General features: G+C 40.6%; 1 protein-coding gene across 1 annotated transcript in view; it reads right to left on the bottom strand.

Moving 5' to 3' along the window:
• Positions 1-428: 428 nt before the first annotated feature.
• Positions 429-17889, bottom strand: part of ATG10 (autophagy related 10) — a gene marked incomplete at its 5' end in the record, with an annotated part of 24567 nt that continues 7106 nt past the window's right edge. The window contains 3 exons of the mRNA XM_010018938.1: positions 429-444; positions 2405-2524; positions 2791-2888. Coding sequence (XP_010017240.1) covers positions 429-444; positions 2405-2524; positions 2791-2888 — 234 coding nt within the window. The remainder of the gene's footprint in view (positions 445-2404; positions 2525-2790; positions 2889-17889) is intronic.

The raw sequence follows: 17889 nt of genomic DNA, 5'->3' as shown, positions 1-17889 counted from the left end.
TAAAATGAGCCTTTCAGCTGTAAATTATTCCAAAGCCACTCTGTATTCATGACTGAATTCTATTATCTACATTTTTTAAAAGTGGAATTTGCTCTGTATATTCAACCCTCAATGCAGTATCAAGTAACATCTGTGATGCTTTGGGAAATAAGCTTAACTGGTCCTTGGATACACTGATGCAGCATTCAGTACTGAGAGTTTATAGGGAACAACTCCTTCAATTCTGTCCACTTCCCTGATACTAAAGGCAGGAGAAGCTAATTCCAAACTTGCTTTAAATAAAGCTACCAGTACTAAGTTATACCAGAAATAAAGGTCCCAAGGGCTAGCCAGCACAGTGTGAGTGTGCCAATATGCTGGGTAGAGGCAGGAGGAGCTGATAAAGAGATAACTTGCAATGCTGGGCAGCTGAAAAGGGCTGATTGCTTTTACTCCTTTGTTCCACTGTACACAAATGAAGATCACATTGCAGGGATGAACACTTAACAGCTCTTAAAACTGCTGTTACCTGTCAGTTTTTTTGGTTTTCCTCCTGTGTAGGTCTCCCCTAAATTTGAAAATGGGCTGTGGATGGAGTTATCAAGCATATGTTACCAAGAGTGTTAAAAAAAGCAGTGTGGCTGCTGGCATGGTACATGAGTGGAAAGCCTCATTTTATAAATCTTACATGGAAAAATGGTTTTTCAGGTTGCTATGATCCAGAATGAGATAAATTACGTACTTTCATTATTAATTCCAAATGGCTGGCAAAAGAATTCTGCACCAAAGGAATTTTAAGGACTGCACTGTATTTCAATCCACTAATAACACACGATGTAAGTTAAAAATACGCATCCAAGCAAAATATCTGAAAACCCAGAATCCGAAACCCAACGACTTTCACATTTCCAGCTCTGATGTGGCTCTGTCATAGCTGAACTCTGTATGCAGTGACATATTGCTGAACATATAAAGTAAAATGTGTAATTCCACCTCCACCACTCAGGACTTGTGGTCTGGTTTATACTACAAATAAAATGGGATTGGGAAAGAATCCAAGAGGACTTGTGTGGAAGTTACTTCTAATCTGTTTTTCACTGATTGCACTACCATACAATGCCTACTTGTCCAAAAAATAAACAGCTGTCAGAGGAGGGTTGCATAAAGACTGCAGGATAGGGACTAAACCTGTGAACAACTACTAGTACAATGAGAAATACTAATTAACTACAACAGTAACTCCCACAGAGCATGGCAAAGCTTCCTTTGGATGCAGTGAAGCATGGAAAAGCCAGATGTTCTCATACAATAGCATCAGGCACCTTGAACTCTAGAACTGTACAAGCTTAATCAGATGTAGACTGTAAGTGCTCTGCTTGTCTACAATCCTGATGCTGTTTGTTCCCTGAAGCATGATGTACATGGAATATTCTCAAAAAAAAAAAAGAAGTATTAATCAGATTTGGGATTAGGATATTCTGTATGTGGTGTGGAACATGAGAGCGGTCCATGCATCATGTTGTGGTGGAGAAGGTGGTCCCTAGGTGAAATAGTCTCAGTCCATACATTGATCACCACAAGCGTAAACCACATCCTAAAAGTATTTTACTGTACGTATCCTCACAGATGCTGCAGGTTTTCTAGAGATACGATTTTTAGCAGGTAAATTTAGTAGATCCAAACCCAGCATGTCAGCTCTTGCTTGCTTGCACGTGTATGTCTTACCAAGGCCATAACCACAGAAAAACAGAGGTAGGAGATAATGAAATGTCTTCATTCATGGTAATGACTGTGAGGGGTCAAAGCAACTGCAAGGGGCTTCAGGTCTTGGTGGTGATTGAAAGTTGTCCCAACTGCAGCCAGCTCTTAGGTCTTCCACTGTAACCGGGCAAGTTCTCACCAGAGAAAGAGCCATGACAGTCATCTGTCCACACTGCACAGCTTAGCAGTGAGGAAGGATTCCTTTGTTTGATTTCATCCCTAGGACAGTCTGCAGTAGCTTTGCTATAGCTGACCACCATCTGTCTCAGTTCACAGGTCTGAAGTGATGACATCAAATGGGGAAAGAAAAACAACCAAAAGATCAAATTAAAATCGTTGTACAGATTTATGCTACCTGTGCCATATGCTGGAGAGACCCCCGTAAAATGCTTTTACACACCCGAAAAAGACCTCAAGACATTGAGGACTTTCTGACAGTTATGAAGGGCATCAGCAGTGTGCCAAGCACATCTCTCTCAGTGCAAATTTTCATTACAAAGTAAGTAGGGTAATAAGGCAGCATGTAAGCAAAATATCATAAGGTGAGTCCTAAATGAACTGAACCAAAAGCTCCAAAGGAGAACATAATGGTTTTGCCAGTTATCCATCTGATGTTTTTAATTTCATAGGAAGATGGGAGACAAAAAGGGTGATTTCATCTTACCTTTCAAATGAATCAGCATTTGTATTCTGCTCAGGTGCTAGTGTTGCATAACTCAGGGGCAGGTTTAGACCCACAACTGGGCCTACTGTACTGAGCCACAATATAATGTAATTTGTGTGTCTAGGGAAAAAAAAACAACCAAACAAAAAAGCACCATAAACATATTATCACAACCTTTTCTGCATTACAATCATAGGATAACTTGATATGAGGCTATTCCTTCACTTCATCTACAGCAAATGTTTTTTAACTGTCAGCCCTTTGGTGACAATATAGAATCGTACTCTACGTGGACCAAGAAAGTTGTTTTGACTGTTTCGACTTCCCAGCTAATTGACTTTACCTGCACTGCATAAAGTCTTGCAAGGCACAAAAGTGCTTCTCACCTGTTATGTTTCTGTGAACTGGTCAGTACAGAAGAGATGAATTCATTAGTCCGGCAAGGGTGTAGAACAAAGAATGGCTGCCCAAGTAGAGGGTGCTCCTAAAGGGCAAAGCAGGGTCCAATTAATCTTTGATGTAACTTTTCTCATTTCAGAATCTAACCCACATTGCTCTTCTACTGATAGTCATGACAAATTAATATTTGAGACCATATTCGTCTATCTTAGAAAGGAAATCAGATCAACAACCAGGCTATGCCACCATTTTAGCTAAAAAGTAACCGTTTGCAAAAGTAACTCAAGTTACTGTTACCACTATTACCTGACTACAAATAGGTAAAGCTACTGTATAAACGAGTATCTGATCAAATGTAATTAATATATAAATCTTCTGGGTTCAGCTGTAACAGTTATTTTTCTCCTTCCTAGTAGCTGGTACAGTGCTGTGTCGGCTTAAGTCTGAGAACAATGCTGATAACACACCGATGTTTTTAGTTGTTGCTCAGTAATGTTTACTCTGACCAAGGACTTTCTCAGTCTCATGCTCGTCTAGGAGGAGGGGAAGCCGGGAGGAAGCAGAGACAGGACACCTGACCCAAACTGGCCAAAGGGGTATTCCATACCACAGCACGTCATGCCCAGGATAGAAACTGCGGGGAGTCACCCAGAAGGGACTGCTGCTCAGGTTGGGCTTTAGTTTTATATTATACCTTAGTTACTGAACTGTTCTTATCTCAACACGTGGGATTTACATTCTTTCAATTCTCTTCTCCATCCGACCGGGAGCAGAGGGGGAAGAATGGGGGGAAGTGAGAGAGCAGCTGCATGGTTCTGAGTTACCGGCTGGGCTTAAACCACAACAAGAAAACAAACCCACTCCATGGAAAGCTCTTTAACAACCTTGACCCCTTATCCTTGTATCTTCTCATACTGGAGCCGCGGAGTAAACATGGTTTAATTTGAAGCCTTAGAGGTAAAGCAAGAAGAAGGAAGAGTCCTCGAGGTGGCTTTGACTTACACTACATGGCATATCCCCACTTTAGGCTATTCTACAGAAAAAAAGAAAAAAAGTCTTAAACCAGTTGTTCTTCAAATAGCCCAGTCAAAACCACCCTGAGGGAAACAAAAACCCCATGTAGTGACAGTTAAGTTTTAAGTCAGACACACTCCCTATGACATGATAAGACTCTGCCTGTTTTTCTGAGCTTCACACCACACACAGTACTGCTGAAAACTCAACCCAATGCTCAGTAAAGCCTTCACTTTCATGTCCAGCCAGCACTTGAACAGAATACATGTTCTGGCTTAACCAAGCTTGCAGTCAACGCATAGCCATAACAGTGATCTCATCAGCTCTTTCATGGGTGATGATACCACAAGACTAGCCTATCTGACTGTCTCACGTACCGTGCCCAGAGGAACTGATTTTCCTTTAATGCTGCTGAGCTTACTGCTAAGTATTTCTGCACCAAAATAAACAAAGATGCCCCATCCCTGGCAGTGCTCAAGGCCAAGTTGGACAGGGCTTGGAGCAACCTGGCCTAGTGGAAGGTGTCCCTGCCCGTGGCAGGGGGTTGGAACTGGATGAACTTTAAGGTCCTTTCCAACCCTAATCACTCTGTGATTCTAGGATCCTCACATGCAGTAAGAGGCATAACAGCACAGCAGGGAATGGCTAGAAAGGTATTCCAGACAAGAAAGATGTCAAATACAAAATGCCACAACAGCCTGTTAACAGCCAAGCATGGACCATGTTTTTAGATGCTGCTAAGCCCAGGACTTTGCTGGAACTGAGAAGCACACAACGCAAGGCAGTGGGGTGGGGAGAAGCAGGGATGGACAATGATGGAGTAAACCACAGAATCACCACCTCTGCACAGTGTCCATTCAGCCATGTGAACCTTGTCCACTGTGCTCTGCTACTCACCAAAGCCACAGCAGAGACTGACTATGAGGATTAATGTGATGGGTGTTTTATCCTGGGAAAAGACCCCTTCCCTTAGATGTGCTTCTTGTGTGGCTCTGTTTCTCAACAGTAAAGAAGACACACTAACTGGATGCTGCAACACAGCCTAGAAACAAACCAAAATCCTATCCTGTCATGTTCAGCAAAAAGACATGTCGTGGTTTAAGCCCAGCCGGTAACTCAGAACCACGCAGCCGCTCGCTCACTGCCCTGTGTTCTTCCTCCCTCTGCTCCCAGAGGAATGGGGAAGAGAATCAAAAGAATGTAACTCCCACGGGTTGAGATAAGAGCACTCCAGTAACTAAGGTATAATACAAACCACTACTGCTACCACCAATAATGATAATGAGAAGGGAAATAACAAGGGGAGAGGACACAACCGCTCACCACCCGCCAACCAATACCCAGCCTGACCCCAGCAGCGATCTGGGCCTTCCGGGTAACTCCCCCCAGTTTATATACTGGGCATGACGTGCTGTGGTATGGAATAGCCCTTTGGCCAGTTTGGGTCAGGTGTCCTGTCTCTGCTTCCTCCCGGATTCCCCTCCTCTCTGGCAGAGCATGAGACTGAGGAAGTCCTTGGTCGGGGTAAACATTACTGAGCAACAACTAAAAACATTGGTGTTATCAGCGTTGTTCTTGGACTAAAGTCGAAAACACAGCCCTGCACCAGCTACTAAGAAGGAGAAAAATGACTGTTACAGCTGAACCCAGGACACATGTTCTATATAGTATCAAACAGGGTCTCTTACAGCTGAAGGATGCCTGGTTGCTACATTGAATATGCACTCATGAGGATCAATCATCTTACATCTAAGACAACTTTAAAACACCTCCAGAAGCTTCAGAATACAAAAAAAGTAATACACAGAAAGCTTTGTTTTACAATGTGGTGCAAGCAGATTAAAGTTGTTCAAGAATGCTACCATCTGCTGTTGGTAAAAGTGAACTGATGCTGTTTTCCATTGACAAAAAAGTGGCAGTTTGAATTAAAACCCCTTTCTTTTTACCTGATAGCTTACATCATGTCTCCTAATAATTCTAAAAAATATATGAAATGTGCCAATGGTATTCCTAAAGACAGCAAAAAAAGATAGTTAATGTTTAAAAAACTACTAACAAAAAAATAAAAAAGTAGATTGGGCAGCAATTTCAGCCAACTCCCTTCCTTACATAAAGAGTGTAAAGAGGTAGCACACATTCCTAAAAAGAAGAGAGAAGATAATCTGGTCTTTAAGTGATTTAGCACTTACAACAAGGGATAAAGAGAATTCCCAAAGCTGAATAATCAGCCTGAAGTTGTTCCCAATTACCCTGTTACCAGGTTATTTGATTCTGTCCTGCACTTCTTTCTTCAGCAAGCCACCAGTGAGTGACAAATGGAGGCCAGATTTGATCTTTTAAACAGCTTATTAACTTTGCATGCTACATCTTTCTTTTTTTTGTCATAGAATCACCGCCAGGGATGGGGCAGCCACAGCTTCTCTGGGCAACCTGTGCCAGGGCCTCAGCACCCTCACAGGGAAGAACTTCTGCCCAAGAGCTCATCTCAATCTCCTCTCTGTCAGGTTAAAGCCATTCCCTCTGCCCTGTCCCTATAGGCCCTTGTCCAAAGCCCCTCTCCAGGTTTCTTATAGCCCCTTTAGGCACTGGAGCTGCTCTAAGGTCTCCCCTTCTCTTCCCCAGGCTGAACCAGCCCAGCTCTCTCAGCCTGTCTCCAGAGCAGAGCTGCTCCAGCCCTCGCAGCATATCCGGGGCCTCCTCTGGACGCGCGCCAACAGCTCCATGTCCCTCGTGCATTGTTGCCCCAGAGCTGGATCAGGACTGCAGGGGGGGTCTCCCCAGAGCACAGCAGAGGGGGAGAATCCCCTCCCTCGACCTGCTGCTCACGCTCTGGGGGTGAAGCCCAGGACATGGGTGGTTTCTGGGCTGCGAGCACACACTGGTAGGTCACGTCCTTCCTCTTCTTAGAACATGACAGAGTAGCACTGAAGAAACTCCCAAACTTTAACCATTAAATGCCCATATGAAAAAGCAGAGTGCATTGGTACTCAGTTTTCGAAAAGGGTAAAAATCCTTGGTCCCATCATCTTCAGCATCTATCTGTGACTTACAAACATGTGATAGAGATGAAATCTGTTCACACTCTGAATTCACTGCAATCCCTTCTCCATTCTTCTTGAATGGATGGCATTCATTCCATGGGCAGAATCCCCTCTGGATCTACAAGATGTAAAGGGAAAGGATTCTGCTACGGGACCCAGCCATCAGCTTCTAGCTCGATATGAAAGCTCTGAGGATACTTGGTCCTGGTTAACCAAACCCTCTTCCTAGCTTGTCTCTTTGTTCTTTGAATTACCCAGGGGTGCTTCATACACATCCTGAAGTAACAGCTGTGGCAGAGTAGTGCGAATCTCACTATAATCCACAGAATTTTGAACAGCAACAAATGACCCAGGGGTTTAATTAATCTTGTGCTGCTCCTCGGCCGGGCTCTGAGAATGGCATGTGCACTAAAGCAGCATGTCTACACATTCAGGAGGAGCTACTTTGGCTTCCATTTGCAGGGTATTTTTGAAAACTGAGCACTGCCACTTATTTGTTTACCTCTAATCCAGGAAACTGAAGTTCATTATTGTACAGACCCTTCAGCACTCAAAGTCCAAAAAATGTCATGCAAAAGAGCTGTGTCCAAAGCCGGACTTTTTCAATCAGCTTGCTGCATGTATTTCTCTTACCCTAAACAAAAGGCATGAAACTGAAAGAATGCCATGCTGTTTATTCAAAATCTGAAAGATAGGAATATATCACATACTAATAGGAAAAACAGAAAAGCACAAGAGATTAAAAGAAATCCTGAGCCAAGACCCATTAAGCGGGAGCCTCTAGAAAGGGAAAAGGCTGAGGCATGGAAGAAGAGCTGTTGAGCATCAGGGAAAACACTGAGAACATCAGATCTGATTCAGTCAAATCCCAAATTCTAAATCCTGTACATAACGGCATCCCCATGAGGCTTTAATGTATACTCAAGATAAAATCACTGACACACCAGCTCTGAGGAGGAAGTAACAGAGAGCTGCCAATAAAAATGCAAGAGTTATCAAAGCTCTGAATTATTTCAGAATTGGTAATGGGCTACAGAGCCTTTTCATGGCTCTGTACAGAGCTGTACAGAGCCTTACAGACCTTGCCAGGCCACCAGTCCAGGCCTGGCCCAGGCTAGCAGTAGCTAGAATTCATTACCATACAACAGAACTATATGCAGCTGTCAGGTTTCAGACCATCAAAGTGTTATTCGTTAGTGTCCTTGCTGGTAGTCACTGCAGACGAGTCCACAACTGAAGATGGTTTATCTTGTCACCATAGGGGGAAGTCCCTGTAGGCCAGCTCTGAAGTTAGGAAAACCAGGGAACTCACACTTCTGCTGCTTGTGGCACACCCTGAGGCAGGGCTATGCGTCTGTGATGTCCCAGGTCCTTCTCAAACACTACCAAAACCGGAGAACTGAATGAAAGCTTGTGCTGCATCTGCTTCATGAGCATATCTACTACCTGTGATGTTCCACACGCACTGAATGCACCCTAAACATAACACTAGGGCAGCAGTATTAGCCTTCAGCTAGCCTGACCCATAAGCCACTTACATAAAAAATAAAAAATCATACTCTGACCTCATGCAAAAAAAACCCCCAGAATTTTAAATAGTGTAAGAGTCTTCCCACTTTTAGTTTACAATTAATCTCTACCAATTAGTCATGCAGTAATGCATTTTAGAGAGCTATGTATGAGAGTTTCAATTAAATTCTCACAATTACCCACTGGCATTGTACAGAATGAACGTATTTTCAGGTTGCCCACAACTCTTCTGGACAGTAATACACTGACACACAGTTTATTTGAAATCAACGGCATTATTTTACTGTATCTATGTATGATCTTGTATCTCTCTATCTATGACGCTGATTCATAACACTGCCCATTCAGCACTCCACACTGGAGTCCACCATCCATCTGCATATTCCTCTTACCCAACATTCATGGGAAATAAAATCTTTCCAGGCAGCAACTAGCTCCAGTGAATTTGAAAGATCAAAATGTTGCTTCATCTGTTTTCTATAGGAAGACCTCTTTACTAAGTGACTTCAAGAAAGATTTGTAAGCTCTGTACCCATCTCTGTAGCTGTTACCTTAACTCCTCCTTTACAAAACTATGCAAGGGATGGACAGATCAAAGATGGAAACTATTTCATTGGGTAGTTTGGGAATTAATGTAGTTTTGTTTTAGGAATGCTACACAAGATTGAACGTGACTGAGTGCTGGCAGCACAACAGCTTACTATTCGTTAGCTGCCCAATTATAACCATCATGCACATATGCTGAGCAACCACGGTGCGAAGATAAACTGGTGAGCTTAAGCCTCTTTCACTGAAGTTTAGGTTAGATAGTGTTCCTCAGCCCTCAGCAAGAACAACAAAAACTGAATGCTAAGGCTCTCTGAGGACTAAGATACAATTTAGCTGAGCAGCCTTCTTTATGAGGTGTAAGGCAGCCTCTTCGCATCAGGGATGAGAAGGCTTCATCAACCTGTCCTGTCCTCGTTCACTAATGGAACTGGACTTTACAGGGTCATCAAGAGTTGAGATGTAAAAAACTAACTTCATCCTCTCTCCCATACAGTGGTCATAGCACAGTGAAATAGTAATGACATGAATATGAACAGTGGCAAAGACTGGGTAGTTCCTAAGTACAGGTATAATTAAGTCTAAAACTTCCATCAGATTGGATTATATAATTTTGTCAGCAGTGAGTATAGGAAATACTATCCCTGTCAGATTTAAACTAAAAATAAACATTACTTCAGGTAATGAGTAATTGCCTGTAGGTATCTGTACTGTGCTCTGCTCATCTCTTCCCCAGCCAGCAGGTATTTTGTTGTGAGTACCTTTCTTGTAACAGCACCATTTGTTTTCTCTGTCATAACTGAAGCTCTTCCAGTAGTAATGGCTTCTATTTTCTCCAGTGCTACATTAAACTGCCTTTGAGCACCCATCATAACATTTATGGTCTCTCCATTTATGACAGTGCAAAGGGACTTGTGCCTGAAATTGCCTCTTCCCCGATCCAGTTTGCATCATGTTGCTTTGCAAAAATAAATTCATGGAAGGGTGTCAAAACTCTCACGCAGGATACTACCACCAAACTTTACACCACAGCCAGGACCAATTCTTTTCAGGTGTTTTTCCAGCAGTGTTCACAATCCCAGTTACCAGGTCAAAAAACCAAGGCAGGATACATAAAACATATCATCCATAATCTTTTCCATTAAGAGAAATGGAAATAGTGATGCAGTGAATAAAGAAGTTGCATGCTCTTCCCCTTTCACCCATTACTGACCACATTACACACCAATGAAACAAACGCCTGCTTTTAAGTAAAAATCCTTCACTCAAGATTATGATACTCTAAGTATTTATGTCCTTGAATTCACACTTTACCTTAATAACTTACTTGTTAACAAAACTTAACTCCGCTTGTTCAGGAAGAAAGTAATAAAACTTTGCTCTTCACATTGACTCTATGTCCCACAAACAGAACAGTTAACTGTGCACACATGGAACTTACCTAAACGGAGTCGAAATTGAATTCAAACAGGTTACGCTTAAATTACACATGTGCTCAGGTTCAACTGTATAACGTTTTTATGAATGAGGGCTGGGAGACTTTAAGCCTGAGCACTGAATCTGGATGAGTATATGACATTGTCTTTACAAGGACCAGTAATGATGCTTGTAAAGCCAACAGGAGAAAAAGAGCTGTCACAAGAAATATGTTCCAAACTTCTCTCTATCCCCTCCTCCTCACAGATTTTCCTCTAATAATGGACTTACTACAACAGAAACTCTATTAATACGGAATTGCTATGTTGCAGATGCAATGTGAAGAAACTGCAATCATACAGGGAACTTTTATCATCCTGATAGAAGGTAAAGATCATAGTAACAAATCTGTTGTTAGGATACTAACAGTGCAGGGCTGCTCCATCCTACTGACAGGTTGCAACATTACTATTAATGCAGCCATTTCATAACGTTTTACTGATAGTATTGTATACAGAGAAATAATAATTTTATAAATTTTCAGAGAGGGCAAAAATGGCTGTTGAAAAAAAGTGCTTGCTGAAATAGCCATCAACTCCAAAAAAGCCTAAAAAAAAAAAATAAACCCCTCAAAAAAGGGGATTTATGTAGAGAGTATGGGATAATATTTATTACCTGGGACAGATAACATATTTATAGTCACCTTGATTTCAATTTACAGGAAGAACCCAAGTCATCCTTACTTATATAATCAAGGAAAGTTTCCATAACTTTGCCATAAACCCTAGAGAAGCACTCCCACTGATAAGCCTGTTGAAGATGAAACAACCTACTTCTGTCTGTAACGGGTACTGAAGAATGACTATGAAAGTGCAGCTACCACTGTTCTCCTGCATTTTCTTAGACAATCAAAATAAATCTGCGATAGTACTGAGCAAGAGAAAACTTGAAGGTACCTTGATGAGACAAAGAAGTGCAAACTAGACCAACAAAGTGAATTTCTGTCATTACCAAACCTCTTTTTGGAGGAGAAGGCTGCAGAGGGATTTTGATTTATGCTCAGGTTCTTCTTTGTAGATGAACAGTTGCATCGCCCTTATGATTTAATATATCTGTTCTTTGTGTATTCCAAAAGACATACCAGCTAACTTTAGTGACAAGTTTTTATCAATACTTTTACTAGTACTAACCCCACACAGCAAACTAAGATGGATCCTACCCTTCTTCCATCAAATACGAAGTCCAAGCTGAAGAGGCAATTAATCAAACAGCTAAGTTTTTCTGAGGAAAATGGAGTTGCTTCAGCAGATCCTACAAATACAAACATATGAGGACACTTAATACAGCCAGAATTAATCTTTCAGATGAACCACACCTACCACTTCACACCTGCTGTTTCAAATCCCATGTGGCCACAAAGGTGGAAATGCAGGTTCTGAAGAAACAAACACTTCATGCTACAAACTGCTCTTTGTTTAAAGGATGTCTTTAGACCCTGCTCATGTTATTAAGCCTGTCTGATCACAGCCTGAATGACAGATTGCAATAAAACCAACTTCTTCGGACAGAGTTCTGGTCTCCTTGCTCCCGGCACACACATCACTGCTATATTGCTAACTTACTGCTGCTTATCTTGGCAGCTGCAGCTTCTGCTGAATGTGACAGCTGAATACATCTACAGTTTGTTGCCACAAAAACATCAATCTTGATTATCCATTTTTAAAGCTATCAGAACTATCTGGATGCATCCAAAACAGGAACAAAACTCTATCCACAATCTCTGAAGACAGCTTTCCTTATCTTGAATATTGGTCAGTGCAAGTTAGAAAGTCATAGACAAAGCCAGTTTGCCAGAAGTAAAGCGTTTTCAAGGGTGGCAGGCGTGGCAGAGGTGGCAGATGGAAATGGGTTTAAATTTTAAGTTTTACTTTAGTTTATTTTACATGTTCCTATTTTAGATGCATTCAAAAATTACGTATTTTCTTCATGTAGTAATTTCTAACTAGGAGAATGATAACAACTGAGAAAAATGCCCTAAAACTGATGTGCATAGTGCTTTTCCTGCAGAACTATTATCGTAACACTTGATACTACAGAATACAAAATATAATAACTAGCTGATCAAATATTTCATATTTCCTCCCCAAAATCTGCCCAATTCCAGAATAGTTACAGTGTTAAAGGGGTGGTGATCCTTTTCTACAGTTTATAATTTAATTATTTTTTGAAAAGATATTGAATAGCTAAACCAGGATCCTTGAGAGGCACACCTAAGAGACAATGCAGGACAAGCACAACATTAATTAAGAACCGCCAACACTGCTGATATATATTTATACATGTATACATTTATTTATCTATTTCTTCATCTATTTAGATGTATATAGAATAACATTGGAATTATTAATTTTGAGAACAAGAAGAATCAAAGCACTAGGAGATGCTCACACAAGACTATGTTTTTAAAGCTTAAACTTCTCAGAAGCATGTAACTTCCTTTTAGGATTCTTTAATAAAACTTTATAGTTAAAAATTGGCAGGCCCATAGTTATATTGTCAAGAAATGGCATCTCAGCCATTTTCCTAAGAAAACAAACAGATGATTCTTCTCCCATGCTTGCCAAAATAAGATTAATTCAGTTGTCACCATTTTAGCTATGTAGCATATAGTCTTAATTAATTAATATTTAAAATCTGTTCTTAAGTTAAGAGATTCATCTAAGGTGCAAAACTGAATGATCCAACAAGCTGTGGAAGTATGGAAAAGATTTTGCAGACAGATTTCCTACCCTGATTAAAGAAATTGTAAGATAAGGAAAAAAAAAAATCCATACCAGCATTTCACAAATGTGCCCCAAAAGGGTTCATTTTACAATCCCAGGAATTCCTGGACAAAAAAAATTTGGGGAAGAGAGGTATCATAACACTTTCGAGTTTGAAATTCTGTAACCAGCAAATGGGATGGATGACATGTATTCCTAGCTCCTCTTTACAGTTTATCAAGAAGGTATTAGAACTGATAGCTGTAATAGTCAGAAGTCAGACAGTAATTACCACGAGCTAATGAATGGAAAGCAAATTTCTGCTGCAGCAGAGCGGTAGAAAACTAATTTAACTATATCAAATATAAGGAGGCAATGACATGTCCATAGAACTGTGACTCACCCCTCATTTTGAGTTCAGGCCAAGAGAAGGCTTTCTTTGCTCTCCATCTCTCTCTGCAGTGGGAGATATCTGTCCTCCCCTCCTCCAGTCAAGCCATCTTACATTAGATATCATTTGAAACAATATTTGCTGGACCAAGCACTCTGAATCACTACTGAAACTGAATATCCAATGTTCTAGCATGGACACTGTAACACCTGTCAGTATTCATGGTAAGTCTCCTACTACCTGAAGGTCTCAATATAAGGCTATAAACTTTGTACCACCTAAAAGTCAGTTCTGTCACAAGCCTGCACAAGGTACTTGCACATCTCTACACACAGCATGGTAGAGTCCGAGGTTAGAACAGGGATTAGCAACCACCAGAGCAGCAAATGCTGGCACAGTAACAGAAAACCCCAAAAGGACACTGAAACTGTCTCCTGCGAGGCTGAAGTGCCTGCCTCAGGACTGCAGCTAAATGTTTTGATGAAACCAGTATTTGGAGTTTAGAAAAGACTTTGATCACCTCAGTGTCTCAGCCAACACAGGACTGAAATGACAAGCTTTCTTCTGAGAGCACAGAAGAGCTACAGCCTATGGAAGCTTGAACTCACCATTTCTGCAAGAGCCACAGCTTCTGCTCTGCAGGGGGATTTTGGGTGGTCTCTCCTCTTGTTATTGAATCGGGCTGCTATGCCATCAGAAATACAACATACAAAAAGAGGAGGCAAAATGGGTCTCTGAGTGACTTTCAACTAGTTTTGTGAGCCTTTGAGACCGCATACAGCTTCATACCCATCTCCAACAAAGGTTCTTTTAGAACATGAGTCTGGCCTCTTTCTGTGGCTCAATCTCCCTGTAGTGCTCCAGCATGCCTTCTGTATTAAGGAAGATGGAGGACATATTCCTGCCTGGTAATTTTGCATCCATTCATGGACAAGTGGTCTCATGAGTCTGTCTGAACCAGGTTTTGAACTGCCGATAGCACCAGCCTCCACAGCTTGAGAGCACAGGTGCTTAGATATAAATTGCTTTCTGTTAACATGTATGACTACGTTCCATTTATATGGCACTTAAAACACTTTTTAAAAATTAATAAAAGAAAAACAAAATCTGCCAAAGGGCTTGACCTTTGCTGCAGAAAACAAAAAAGGAAGTTGTTATAAAGTTTTCAAAGCCTTGTGACTGTACCAGCTGCCTTTCAAATGGAGCTGAATGTGTCATATTTGAATCCAATTATTTCATATTGTTCAACCAATGTTGTTCTATATTTTAGACTTTTTCACAATAACATTCAGTAAGGTGTAACGTTCAGCAACCAGCTTTGTTTCTGCAGTGAACTGTGAGAGGCCATGGCAGTGGGAAGACAGAAGAGCAAACCACCTCTGCCTACAAGGAGAAATGCCAGACCAAGAAAGGAACATGCTATTACAACTTCTGCCACGAAACCTCTGCTTGGAAAGTTCTGTGGAAGCAAAGTCACTTCTAGAGAAATTATCTGTAAATGCAATGTATAGCACTGAAATATTTTTTCTACAGAAGTAGAAAAGAATTGAGAAAATCAATACTATTACTTTGTAATCCATTCAATTAATTATGTACCTGTGATTTCAGTATTACTGAATCTTCATTTCAGAGTAACTGATCAGCTCTAGTAACAACAGTACCAGGACTTGAAAGTCTATCCTCAATTGTGCTCCAGAAATTGGCAAGGATCCTCCTACTGCTTCATATCTCTACATGTAAATTATCCATTAAGCCTCTGTATTCCTTTATGTCATTTAGTATTAGTCCTCTATTTGGTCTTTTCCTCCTACGATATTAGTTGGACAAGGCTCATATCCACAAAGTCTTACTGGGAAAAACATGATTAAACTGTAGGGCAGCTACACATTAATTAATGCTTAGTTTTAAAATAAAACCTACTTGCTAGCTTGTAAAATACTACCACTTGGTTTAAATCACAGAAGTTCAAAACATCACAAAAAATTTTAGTTGGAAATAAATATTCACCCAGCTTTCCCATTCTTACATTTTTTCCCTGTGAAACAGCTTTCCAATCTCTACTGGTAAGACTCCCTTTCCTCAGGAAGTTGTACTAATAATTTTCCAAAAATATTAGCAGGGGTTCCATAGCAACTGTTGATATGACTCAAAATGATTTAAGAGCAATCTTAGCAACCTTCTGTTAAGATATACTGTATACAGCCTCCCCCACTTAGCAAAATCCCACAATATGGCAAGAAAGATTTGTATGTCTAAGAATAGCTACCTACACACATTTTTCAAGATGACTGAGCCATAATGATTTAAATCCTCCCTATCACAGTTTCAGCAAGATGTGCCTCTACAATACTACATCAGTGTGTTCTGTTCAGAGTTTTGAATCTTTCCCCTTTTTTAAATCACACCATTAACATCCCTGACATTTTAGAAATAATGTTTATCGATTTTTCTGTTAACACTGCTATGAATTAAGTGTTCAGGATTATTAATGGACAGGATTATTGAAACACTATAAAGAATACATCTTCCAGATTCTTAACTACATGTTGAAAAAGAGCAGACTCTGGATTAATGCAGAAATAGTGCAGTTCTGTGCTGTTATTTGGGTAGTTTAGGTTTGCTTGACTACTTCTTATATGACAGAATGGACATATAGCAAAGATGATATTACATCTACCTGCTAAGTATCAAATGACACAAGAAAACCACTTCATTCAGGTGAAATTGAGAAATAAATGTTGAGGGAAAGAAAAAAAAATCCCAAACCAGACACAGAATTCCTTACCGCTTACTATTCCGAAACTTAAGATTGGTACTTCGTGGAACAGAGTTGCTAACTCATCCTTTCCTGTAGTGCTATTAGTAAATAAGAACAGCTCTATTCACTACAGATGAGGATTCAAAAAAGGGTTGAACAGTCTGGACCTGAAGATGCATATACGATGCAAAAGGGAACCTGCGGAATCACTTTCAGTCCTCACTTGGCTAGCACTGGTATCAGCAGTCCACACCTTTTTATTTTAAGGTGAGCCTTTAAGCTAAGGCCTGAAGCACTGTGGAGGACCTTTTAATACACCACCACAGACAACAATGATCTTCCATATTTAAGAACTTGTTCAAGGTTACAGAACAGCAGGAACACACCAAAGGAGTAATAAACTTTGAAGGAAAGTGTATTTGCAGAAATTGCTATTCTTATCTTTAAGGTCCCTTCCAACCCAAACCATTCTATGATAAATTAGACCATTAGGTGTATCTTTTCTGCAGTGCCATGAAGGAGACACTCATGAAAAAGAAGTTCTATGAAAAGACAGAGTGGCAGAATAACACAATCAATGCGACCACAGGAAATTTCTCATTCTTAGAAACCCAGAAGATTTTTGCACCCTGCTGGAAGCAGAATTCCAGATTGGCAGAAGATCCGAGTTACTATAATCCTGTGGATTACGTCATCAATTAATATAATCCTTTGCACTGTCCTTACAAACTGCTGCATTTACATTCAGTATCTGAATGCTCTGAATGTCTTTCTGAACATAAACAAGTAAAATGCTATTTATTGTTGTCAAATCCACAATCTAGGTATTACAGATGAAACGTGTCCCCTCCCATGGCTGGGACACACCTCTAAATCACATTTTTGTAATAGAAGTAAACTGAACAGTTGTGGTTAAAAAGGGCAGGAAGGGGAAGGATGCAAGGACGTATGTGCTCTGTAACTTCCACAATCCTTCAGAGTCCTGACTCACAGATTAGATTTTTTAGAGTATTTCTGCAGGACCTTCAAGTCACCAAGCTTTCATTCTTGTTTTATTGGGCAGTTTTTCAACCAGTGAGCCTCCTGTAATAATGCAATTTGATTTCTATCCTTGGATGTTTGATTTCACATTCCATCATCACTAAGCATTGATTAAGCCTTAGCACATATTCTTGATTGTGTTTATGACTTTGTTTTCCCAGGGGAAGGTCACGCTTTCTGACAACATCTCACTGTTATAAACAGAATTTTTGGTGATACTCAGTGCTGTGATCAGGTTCATTCATCAGCTTTTAAAATTCTCTTGCTAGTTTGCTTCCATACAGGAAATAAATAACAAGGACATGGACTTGCACATGGGACAAGAATCTAAAACAGACTTCAGCACATCTGTTCAAGGGCTTATATCTAAAATTCATAAAATTATTACTCAGCCTCACTGCAGCCTCCAGTGTTGTCCCTCCCCATGGGAAAAGAGAAAAAAAAAGCCAAAACAAAAAAATAAACAAACGTAACACTCCACACGCACATTCCTGTCACTGGGCACGTGCATAAACAACATTTTGAAAGGGTGACCTGTCTACAGTCTACGTCATGATAGGACTCCAAGAGAGTGTCTGTGACAGCAA

Source organism: Nestor notabilis, unplaced genomic scaffold (assembly GCF_000696875.1).
Source record: "Nestor notabilis isolate BGI_N333 unplaced genomic scaffold, ASM69687v1 scaffold5310, whole genome shotgun sequence".
Taxonomy (NCBI): domain Eukaryota; kingdom Metazoa; phylum Chordata; class Aves; order Psittaciformes; family Psittacidae; genus Nestor; species Nestor notabilis.
The sequence above is the reverse complement of the archived record's forward strand: the minus strand, read 5'-3'. Positions and strand labels throughout refer to the sequence as shown.